The following is an 11,763-nucleotide window of genomic DNA, read 5'->3' as shown; positions in this document are numbered from 1 at the left end:
AGTGCAACTTCAAAACCAAGAAACCTTGGTCCTTTGGCAGCCCTCGAGTCTCTTTGCCTTTGGCCAGCACTGCCTTAGAATCTTGAGCCGTCACAGCCTTGCCTGGATCATTCTTCAGAGGTCCCAAATCAGGTTCCAAGGACATAAGTGAAGACGTGCCAAGAGTCCAGCCCGCAGCCACGTCCCTCCTCCGGCCACGCGGGGGCGTGAGAGCGCCACCGTGCGCTCCCGGGCAGCGGCCCGCGGTGAGGACGATTCTGGGCGGGTGTGGCGACTGCCCGCTGTGGGCGGAGCAAAAGGCGCCCGGGCCCGGACACAGGGCAGGAAGTGAGGAGGCGGGGCTTATGTGATGGGATATGCGCTTGCGCAAAGGTCCGGTCGGAGGAGTCATCTACGTTTTCGCCACTGCTAGGGTCTGTCCTTTTGGGGACGCCTTTGCCCTTCTTTTATGAGTTGGGCCGGGCCCAGGGGCGGGGGCAGAGTGCGGGAGTTGGGGAGAGAGGACTTCGAGGGGCGCCGGGATGAGGGGCGGGGCTCGCGAGCACTGCGAGGGAGGTTGGGGTGGCGGAGCCTGGGGGGCAGGGACGAAGGGGCGTCCGGGCGGGAATGGGGAGGGCTGGCGTCTGCCGTCGGGGGATAGGGGCGAGTGGAAAAGGGGTACGGGAGAGTCAAGCCTCAGCCCTCCCTGCCCTCCCGGCGTGAAGTGCAGGGACCCCAGGGGCCCCTGCCCCCCCCGGGGAGGTGCTCGTTGCAGGTGGTTGTGGTTTCCGGGTTCCCGGGTTCCCGGGTTCCCTGCCTCTCCCCTCAGCCTTTTCTTCTCTTTAGCGGCTTTTTTTTTTTTTTTTAAAGTAGTATAATTAACGCAGGATGGTGTGCCTCACATCGACACCTTCACCTGTGGAAAACCGCCTCTTGCCGCCTAAAACAACTCGAGAGGCAGTCCCTCTCTTACCTCCTCACTCTCAAGGTAGAGAACATAAAAGTTGCCTACCTAAACCCTGCCATGAAGAACTGAACATTTCCTGCCTAAACAATGCTCGGGAGTTGTGATAATTTCTTTATAAACTTGTCTACAAATAGCACTTTTTATACTCTTTAAATAATGTCACTTGCCTGTGTAAAGCGGAGCAACAGTTTTATTGTGCCGTGCAGTCCTCAACGAGAAATTTTAGTCCGGGGCGATGAAAATAGCTCATTTGGAATTCAGGGATTGATCAACTATCGTGACTCCAATCAGTGCTGTGTAACCCTCGCGAAAATGATGTAGGTTTATATCCATCATCTCAGCCGTGGCAAAGGGGTGCAGGCTGACATTTGGAAGCTTAAGAACCAAGTCTGTTGCCTTCCAATTTATTTATTTTATTTTATTTTTTTAAGTCTTCCATAATGGGTGTACTTTGCTTGAATGATTATTTTAAAGTACACGTTCTATTTTTGCCAGTCTGACAGCTGTTTCCATAGAAACTAGAGAAGAAATAGTTTTTCAGCAGAGTTGTTAAAACTGTCTTCCAGGCTTCAGCTGTGAGTGCCAGTGAGCGCTGTATTTGCTCATTCTGAGATGGTACTTAAAGAATTAAGGCTCTGAAATGTTCTTAGAGGCTAACAATCCAAACTGTTTAATTTTCTCACATCATTAATTTAGTAATCTTAGAAGTTTGCCAGCTATGTTTGTTGACCTGCTACAGTTCTTGGAAGAGGATGTGTCAGTCCTGATTCTTTCTTAGGCTCTGTGTAGTCTAGTGTTGCTCTTTGGAAATGTATAAATGGATTTCTTCACCAGTTCTTTACCTTTTCTTAAGGATAAACCAGGGATTGTAAAATTTCAGGCACTATTTCTGTTCTAAATGACACTTGATTGTCAGCAATACAAATGATAACGTTTTTAGTTATGTTCATGTAATGTTTGGGGCTTTTGCTTATACCTCTGTGTCAGAATATTTTTTAAAGATTTCACGTAAGTCATGAGAAATGAGCAAGTTTGCTTGCTGTAATCACAGAGCTAAGCAGTGTAATAGATGTGCATAGAAATAGAGGTGAGAGCTTTTCTGAAGGTTATCAGTAAATCAGTGGGTCTGGAACTTGGGAATGGGTGAAGGAGAGCTGGGGGAAGGTGCCTGGAGAAATAGTGGGAGGTGGCATTGTGAGAGGCCTGGTCTTCTATATGGAGGAGTTTATGGAAGCCCATGGAAACCATTGGAAATTACAAAAATAGTTGCCTTTATAGACTTTGGGGCTTACAAGAGTAATAATACATCCTGTAAAAATTTAAACAGCATAGAAATACATGAGATGAAAATACTAAATCCTTTACATCCACCATTCTGCCACTCAAAATAATGATAATGAATAGTTTGCTACGTTTTGGTTTAGATTTATTTATATTTATATGTACTAGCATATTTCAGCATTACTATTTCTGCAAATTGGGCGGAGATTTTTGTCTGCTTTATTTTCTGTGGTATCTCCAGAGTCCAGAGTGGTATGTGGTATGGCATGTAGGAGGCACTCATTAAATAATGAATGAATAACATCATTCAGAGGTAAAAAACTGAATGGGGTCTTGTGTAGGTTTGTTTGGCCAAGGTGGTTAAGTTTTTTTTAAGTTTGTTACCAGCATTTTAAAACTGATAACTTTCACATAAAGTTTGAATTTCTGTCTTGAAAATATTGAACTGTGGTAACACTAAGCTCAAGTTCCATTACACTTGTTGCACCTTCTTTAGATGGGCATGAATCTGCATTTACACCAGTATGGCTTTGCCTGGACCCTACAAACTTGCACTAGTAGCCACTAGTCATCTATGGCCATTTTGTTTCAAATTAACTAAAATTAAGTTTATTAAGAATTCTATTTCTCAGTCACACCAGCCACATTTCAAGTGCTCAGTAGCCATAAGTAGGAGCTAGCATATTGGACAACGCAGACACATTTCCATCAGTGCAGAAATTTCTGTCCTGCAGCGCTGGTTTACACATCTGAGTTTGCCATTCCTGATCTACCAAATTTTTGCAAGTAGCATTTGTTGTTATTTTTAAGATTCGTGTGTCTCTTTGTCATTACACAAATCTCCATTTTTTAAAATGGCTGCATAGTATTTAGCAATGTAGGACTTTATGGGAGTTGTGGGAGTAGGATTCTGTTGTCTGATTTGCATTTTAGGAAGATTGCTCTAGTTCTAGTTTGATGGGGGTGGGAATGAACTGGAGGGGTAGGAGTTGGTGGTTTAATATGGAGAGATTGGAGGGCATATAGTAATCAACAACCTTAAGGCCACAGAGCCCGGGAAAGGCTAGATTGAGATATTAAGGAGGCAAAATTGACATGTAAAGTCACTGCAGAGATTATCCAGAACTGATTAACTGGAACTGATGCAGTGTTGAAAATTGGGAATTTGGCTTTGCAAAGTCTAGAAGGAGCCCTTAGCTAATTCTAATAAGCAACACGTGTAATATTAAAATGTTACCAGCTTGTATATGAAAGGTATAACTGTTTTATACTGTGTAACTTCTTAAGTCAGAGATCATTTATTTACAAGATACAGAAACCCTTTGAAGAGAGGGAATTGTTTTAGGAAGAAAGTAAAAGCTTATGAAGCTCAGTCACATTTAGGAAGTACAGTGGACTCTTGGGAACCAGGAGGGTATGAATCTTGCCCCCTCTCTCTTTTTCTCTCCCTGAGGCTTCATGATCTTTTACTTTCCACACATTGATTCCATTGTCCTTTCTGTTGATCCACTTCTTTTGCAAAGGTTTTTGTTTGCAGTTCTTGCTTGCGTATTGCTTTGTGTTGCCATAGCACCAACTATAACTCCAATTTATACATGCCCTTATTCTTTTGCCTGACACTGCCTCACCAAAAGTCTTTTCTGTGTCAGATATCCACTCCTAACTCTGTGGCCAGTGACAGAGGTCACTGGGAAAGATTGACAGTCTGGGCCTGTCCCTTAAGTTGAGACTGTAGGATGCCCTTATAAAGGGAGTGTGATCAGGTTGAGTGTCTGAAGCTTATCTCCTATGGTAAAGGATCTAAGAATGTGGGTTTATGTTGTTTTTGCAGTTTGACTTCTAGCAAATGACCTATTTTTAAACCTTAAGTATACTTTCCCGTTCGAAACAATTTTTTTCTGCATCTGCCCCAATGGCATAAAAAATAATAGTTGCCTTGAACTTTTCTGCTACTCATGGATATCCTTTCTTTTTTAAAAATTCATATAGTGCATAACACTTAATGAGGAACTGTATTCTATTATCCCTTAATAGTCTTACTTAGATACATTTTCCCCCTTAACTCGGTAATATCCATGAGGGCAGGGACTGGATTTTATGCTGCATCTGTAACTCTCAAGCCACCTAGCCAATGAAGAACCTTACTAGCTACTCAGATACTAATTTGAAATGATTTCTAGGCTTCAGATATTTTACTACTTTCAGCTTGGTTCAAAAAAACCCCCCAAAACCTAGAAAGTATCTTGTTAATAACATCAGATTATTATGTATCAAGTCTGGACTCTGATTTAAAATGGATAGTAATTCCGAAAGGTTAACTTGGAGTTAATGTTTACTTAGCATGCCCTTTATTTATAACATTATATATAATGTTAACATATATTAATATTATATGTTAGTAATGCAAGGGTGGAATATATAAGTATATAAAAATTTTGAGTGACTTTCAAATAGTTTGATAAATAGGTAATACAGTTCATTAAAGCTGATGTTCTTTTATTTTTTTAATTTTATTTTTTTAATTTTTTTAAAAACTGATGTTCTGAAGCATCTTTCTAGCTAGTATTGTATTAGTCTAGTTTGAGTTAGATTTACATATTTTCCTCCAACTTTTATTAAGATTTTGAAGCAGAAAAATTGAAAAAATTTTTAATGAACACATATATAACTGATTTAGATATGATTGTTAATATTTTACTGCATTGGCTTTATGTCTTGTGTGTGTATTATGTAATTTGAAAGTGAGTTTTATTCATCATAAGGAGATACTTAAGCAAGTACTCAGGTATAAGATATTCCCCTACATAACCACATCATTATCATTTAATAAGCAGTACTTACCTAAAATAACCTGAAAGCAAATCCATATGCAAATTCCCCCAAGAGTCCCAGTTGTCTTCTGAAGCTGGTTTTTTTTTTTTTTTTCAAACTAAGATCTAATCAGAGTTCACACATTGCATTTTATTGTTGTCTCTTTTTAGTATCTTTTGAAAAATAGCTTAATTAATGTATAATTGCTATAAAATAAATTGTACCTATTTAAGCTGTATAGTATAAGTTTTGACGTGTGTACACCTATGAAACTAACACCACAATCAAAATAGTGAACATATTCATTATCTCCAAAACTTTATAATCCCTTTCCTGATCTTTACCTTCCCATCCTCGGGCAACCATTGATCTCTCTGTAACTATAAATTATTTTGCATTTTCTACAGTTTATATTATAGAGCTGGAATCATAAGAGTATGAACTTTTTTGGAGGGAGTAGGGTCTGGCTTCTATCACTTGATAGTATATAGAGATAAAATTGCTTTTGTATATTGCTTTTGTATCCTGCCACCTAACTAAACTCATTGTGATATATTTGGGTTTTTAAAATAGATGATCATGTTATGTACGCATAAAGACCATTTAGCTTCTATGGTTTCTTGTCTGGATGCCATTTATTTAGTTAGGCATTTATTCATTCTATTGTGTTGACTAGGATCTCCAGTACAGTATTGAATTTAAGTGGTGAGAGCGAGCATCCTTGCCTCAGTCCTGATCTTAGGAGGAAAGTATGGTCTTTCACCAATAAATATGATGTTGGTTATAGTTTTCTATAGATGTCCTAGCTTACTGAGAGTTTTTTATCAGGGTTGGATGTGGGATTTTATCAAATGCTTTTTCTGTATCAGGATGATCATGTGGTGTTTCTTTTTCAATAAATAGGGTGGATTACATTGATTATGAATTTTTACTCAACCTTACATTCCTGGGACACATCTCAGCTGGTCATGATGTAGTCTTTTTATATATTGTTGAATTCGATTTTCTAAAATATTGTTTTGTATCTATGTTTATGAGAGATATTACTCTATAGTCTTGTAATTTTTTTTTTCTGGCTTTAGTATCACAGTAATGCAGATCTTATGGAATAAAATGCAAACTATTAATTTCTTTTCAATTTTCTGGAGAGTTTGAATAGAATTATTATTAATTCTTCCTTAAATGTTTGATAGAATTGCCCAGTGAAGCTATTTGAGCTGGGAGCTTTCTTTGCAGGAAGGTTTTTAACTACAAGTTCAATTAAAAAAACAGATATAGGGCTCTTCAGATATATCCATTTCTTTCTGAGTTAGCTTTGGTAGTTCGTGTTTTTCAAGGAATTGGTCCATTTCATCAAAGATATCAAATTTAAGATTTTCTCTTCCACTAGTTTTAAGAAATTTGATTAGGATATGTCTTGAAATAAGTTTCCTTTGTGTTTACTGTGTGTGTGGCTTTTTAAATTTGTTGGATTTGTGGGATTACAGTTTTCATGAAATTTGGAAAATGGCCATTATTTTTTTAAGGTTTTTTTTTTTTTTTTTTTTTTTGGTCTGCCATCCCTCCCCTCTTTTCGGGGACTCCAGTTGTACATATTTTAGGCCATTTGAGTTATCCTACACCTCTCTCATGCCTTTTTTTTCCCCTTGGTTTTTTATTTTGGTTTTCTTGGTTTCTATTGATATGTCAGGTTTATAGGTCTTTTTTTTTTTTTTTTTAAAGATTTTATTTATTTATTTGAGAGAGAGAGAATGAGAGAGAGCACATGAGAGGGGGGAGGGTCAGAGGGAGAAGCAGACTCCCTGCCAAGCAGGGAGCCCGATGTGGGACTCGATCCAGGGACTCCAGGATCATGACCTGAGCCGAAGGCAGTCGCTTAACCAGCTGAGCCACCCAGGCGCCCAGGTTTATAGGTCTTTTATTTCACTGTTACAATATCTAATCTGCTGTTATCCAGTGTGATTTTCATCGAAGACTTTGTACTTTTCTTGTTTAGATGTTCAGTATAGGTCTTTTTTAAAAAAACATATTCCATGTCTCTACATAACATTCTCAGATTTTCCTTTAAGTTCTTAAACACTTGGTATATAGTTGTAATAACTATTTTAATATCCTTATCTGTCAATGCTGTCATTCATGTTATTTAGAAGTGAGTTTTTATTAATATTTTTCCTGATTATGGTTCACATATCCTGCTTCTTTGCTGCCTGGTAATTTTTAATTATAAATTATACTTTATTAAATGGTGTATATTTTTATATTCTTATAACTGTTTTTGAGCTTTTTTCTAGAATGTGGTTAAATTCCTTAGAAACAGTTTGATCTTTTTTTTTTTTGGTTCTTGCTTTTAATCTTTGCTGGGTAGGGCCAAAGTAGCTTTTAGTCTAGGACTAATTTTTCTCTAATGAGGCAAAACCCTTCTGAGTAGTCTACCCAATGTCCCATGAATTCAAAGGTTTTCCACTTTGAAGGGTAGAAATAGACACTCTACTCTGCCCTCCGTGAGCCCTGAATATTGCTCCTTAATACTGTCAGGTGATTCTTTCCCATCTCTAGGGACTTCCCTCATGGGAGTGCCCTGTTTAGAACTCATCTGAGTACACCAGACAGAGTTCCCTGCGTAACACCTTCTGGAGTTCTTTCTCTGTACAGTTCTGTCTTCTCTTGTACTCTGCTCTGTGGGGTCTAATTACTGTGGCCTGCTTGAGCTCCCAGCTTTATCTCTTCAATTTAGGAACATTGCTGGGCTGTGCTAGGTTTCCCCTCTCTACATAGTGGCCTAGAAACTGTTCAGGCAGGAAGCTGGGGCAATTGTAGGGCTCATCACATTTGTTTCCCATCTCTCATGGGTCATTGGTCTTCATTGCCTAACGTCCAGTGTGTTGAGACCATTGTTTCATTTATTCTTTTTTTTTTTTTTTTTTTTTCCAGTTGTTTTCAGTGGGAGGATAAGTCTGGTTTGTTTTATTCCATCTTGACCCCAATCAGTAGTACGAGGATTATATTTGAAAGGATCAGATTTGTATTTTAAAAAAGAGATTTTGAAACTTAGATTTTATTATTCCATTACATGCTTTTCCCCTTACTTACTGCCAGTTGCTAAAACCTGCTGTTATTTTTGCTTAACCCATTTCTTATTCCCCAATAATGTAGCTGTTAAAATAAAAAGATTTCCCCCAACTAAAACTAAAAAATGAAAAGAAGAAAAAATCCAAGTTTCTAAAGTATGTGTTGTAGAGTAAAAAAAAAAAAAAAAAAGTGAGTAAAAGCTGTTTGGTTTGTATTGCTGGGGGGCATTGCTGTGGGGGTGGTGGTAGAAACCTAAGGTAATTCAGTCTGGGATATGTCAAGGGAAGAACGATTGACACACCTCTTTCTTAAGTGTTATGTTCCCAATTTTGTAAATAAGTATTTTCCAGAGAGATTTATGACTTATTTTTTTTTGTGTTCCAGATAATCAAGGAGAAGAAAGATGAATTTCATCTATGGACTGCAGTCTCCTACTAGAAACTTTGTTTTCTTCCGATTTCATATGTTGGCCAACTGGAGAAAATGTAACACACTAGCTGTAACCTCACCAGACTGTCATCAAGGACAAATTAATCATATAGTTAATAAGTATCAGGGTCTGGGAGTAAATCAGTGTGATAGGTTGACTTTTCTTGCTGAACATTTTTATTTCTATAAGACTTTTAGTAACAAAAGACCAGGATGCCTCTTGAGCACGAGATGTAAGGAAATTGGGATGGTTACCCCAAAATGTACTGTGTGGAATGACTCTTTTTCAAGACAACTACTGATAAAAGAAGTTACAGGAGTTCCTGCCCTTTCACTATTGCATCCTCTAAACTGTCTTCATGAAAGAGATATCAGGAGTTTCCACACTTCTCCTCGGTTTCAAGCTGCTCCGGTTCCTCTCTTGTTGATAATTCTTAAACCAGTGCAGAAACTATTTGCAATCATTGTAGGCAGGTAAAAAGCTTTTAAAAAAAATAAACTTTTATATTAAAAGGTATTTATAAAATTATACTTTTAATGAAAACTTGTTAGATTTCCCACCCATATTTAGCTCAAAATTAAGTTTCTAAACAGTTGGGTCTACCCAATTTTGTTAATGGTTTAGTAATCTTGAAATGATTTACTGCATATTATTTTTTTAAGATTTTATTTATTTATTTACTTATTGAGAGAGAGAGAGACGCACACACACACACACAGCCAGCGCAGGGGGAGGGGCAGAGGGAAAGGGAGAGAATCCTAAGTACACTCCATACTGAGCACGGAGCCTGAGATCTGTGAGCCTCACAATCCTGAGATCATGACCTGAGCCGAAATCAAGACTTGAATCATTAACCGACTGAGCCACCCAGGTGCCCCAATTTACTGCATATTATAGTATAAAAATATGATCTTTAAAAAATTATATAGATACTTTTTAAAGTATCTTTCAATGATTGCAAGAATGTTTATGAATCCAAGAATGAGAAATGTTGGTCATAGCTTGTGTGTAAGAGCAGTACTTACAAATGTGTTTAGTTATGGAATCTGAGGCAATGGGTCATGAAACTGAAAAGCTTCACTTATTTAAGAATGGGCTCATTCCTAGCCAAGTTAATGCTTAACTAGTATTTATTAATTATTCTATTTACAACACATCTTTGTTATTTTCTCTTGGGTAGTCCATCATAATAATTATGTTTTTACAACTAAATAGTACCTTATATTTAATTTAAACCTTTCCCCATAAATAATCTTGTTTTCTCTTATTTGCTCCATTTATTGAAGAAAGGTAAAGTTAGGCATTGTCTCCTCATAAAGCTTTCTTACCTTTGATGACTGTGAAGGCCCTTTTAGCCCTCTGACTCCCATACTAACCAAACCAATTTTCTTCCTATCAGAAGTTGAGAACTTGTACTCTCTAATGTATTATGTTCCTTATGATTTGACATTGGCACCCAGAAAAAAATACGGCTGTGTTAACTCTTGATGTAAGTAATGGCTGTCAGAGAAAACCAGAGCTAGACAATAGTTAAAGCAGTAAATACAGATTGTATGCAGGACTTCTGCAGTAGGGGAAGAGAGACCTAAGTACAGAACCAGAGTTAATTTTGAATACAGCATGGGCAAGCGGGAATTTATAGCCAAGGAGCAGGGTGAGGTTTGGTGGATGGAAAATTACTAAGAGGAAACATTAGGAGTAAGGGGGGGATTCTCCCTAACCTGACCGTACTAGGCTTCTTGCTGAAGGCAGGTAAGGGTGGTCAGATATCATTTGGGGGCTGGTGAATGATGAGGAACCTGATCAGATACTGAGGGTGATCAGATATGGAGGATGGGGGATTTTGGGTAAACTGATTTAGCAGGATTCTTGCTGAAACTGGACAACAAAGAGAGAAATACAGAAGTCTAAAGGTGAGGCCTAGTTGAAAAAAGCCTGAGTAGAGTTTGGTGGAAGAGAGAGAATCTTTGTCACAGCTCAGCCCAGGTTCTTAGGCCAACGGCTTTTTCATCCTTTTTAATCATTTTTTTTTTTAAAGATTTATTTATTTTGACAGAGAGAGACACAGCGAGAGAGGGAACACAAGCAGGGGGAGAGGGAGAAGCAGGCTTCCCTCTGAGCAGGGAGCCCGATGCGGGGCTCGATCCCAGGACCCTGAGATCATGACCTGAGCCGAAGGCAGACGCTTAACGACTGAGCCACCCAGGCGCCCCTTTAATCATTATTTTTAACTTTTTGTTTTTATTACTATTTTAACAACTTAACATTTTCTTTCATGGTTTCATCATACTTTTAAGCAAAGAATAATAAGTCATATAAAGTTTTAAATAGGAAATAAGTCTGGCCTAAGTTTCTTCAGGTTGAAACACTTTGAGGCATTTTAGGTGTGTCACTTAATAAAATTAAGATAACTTGAAGTTGTTTTATAAGATGAATTGTATCAAGAGAATGATGTATGTATCTTAAATTTTTGTTGTGATTTCACAGATGAACTTACAAGGAAAAATTTTGTCCCAGTGTTGAAAACATTGCTTCTAAAAAATGTCTGTGAACCCCAATAACCAGCAAAGAGTATTGTTGCCTGGTAGAAAGTAGACCTCCTCGTGTGTTAACCATACAGTCTCTCATTTCCTTATTTACGGTGTTTATGTTCTTATTACCTCTCCTTTGTCATGTTCTTGAGGGGATAGTGGACTTTTTGCTGGTGAGCAATATTTACTTCTAAAATCAACGCTGAGGTAGTTACCTTTGTACCTTGCTAAAGTCCTGGCAGATTGTGCCAGAAGTCTGATGAGTGGTGGGGAGGATCGTGGTTAAAGGTATAGATTATTGTACTGTAATCCCCTCAGATGTTTATTGGGCCAGTTTGTCCCTACTAAGTGGTTAAGTGCTCAGACTCTGGGATCACACTTTCTTCCTTGCCTGGTTTTCCCTTATCACTTCTGCAACCTTGGGCAAGTTGCTTCACTTCTCTTTGTCTCAGTTTTCTCTTCTGTAATGGGGTTATTGTGAAGGTTAAATGAGATGACGTGTATAACAATTAGAATAGTAGTTTGCATGTGGTAAGCAGTCAATAAATGTTAATTAATGGAAGTTGTGTAAAATAGCTACTCATTTAGTGTTCACCTTTAAAATAACCGAAGAAGAAAATTTAAATGAACATTAGAATTTTTAACTATAGTTCTTTATAATGGATTACTTTTTCTTTTAGCTAAGAATTTTATAA

General features: G+C 38.0%; 1 protein-coding gene across 3 annotated transcripts in view; it reads left to right on the top strand.

Annotated features, from left to right (window-relative positions):
- Positions 1–226: 226 nt before the first annotated feature.
- Positions 227–11,763, top strand: part of OMA1 (OMA1 zinc metallopeptidase) — an 89,159-nt gene continuing 77,622 nt past the window's right edge. Inside the window, exons 1-2 of one of the 3 annotated variants that reach the window (XM_021683946.1) lie at positions 227–413; positions 8,492–9,010. In XM_021683946.1, coding sequence (XP_021539621.1) covers positions 8,511–9,010 — 500 coding nt within the window. In that variant the 5' untranslated portion in view covers positions 227–413; positions 8,492–8,510. Of the gene's footprint in view, positions 414–912; positions 968–8,491; positions 9,011–11,763 lie in introns of those variants that run through there. The other 2 variants (XM_021683948.2, XM_021683947.1) reach the window with 2 other exon arrangements.

The sequence above is a fragment of the Neomonachus schauinslandi genome, chromosome 4 (genome assembly GCF_002201575.2).
Source record: "Neomonachus schauinslandi chromosome 4, ASM220157v2, whole genome shotgun sequence".
Taxonomy (NCBI): Eukaryota; Metazoa; Chordata; class Mammalia; order Carnivora; family Phocidae; genus Neomonachus; species Neomonachus schauinslandi.
This window is presented reverse-complemented; position numbering and strand designations above follow the sequence as displayed.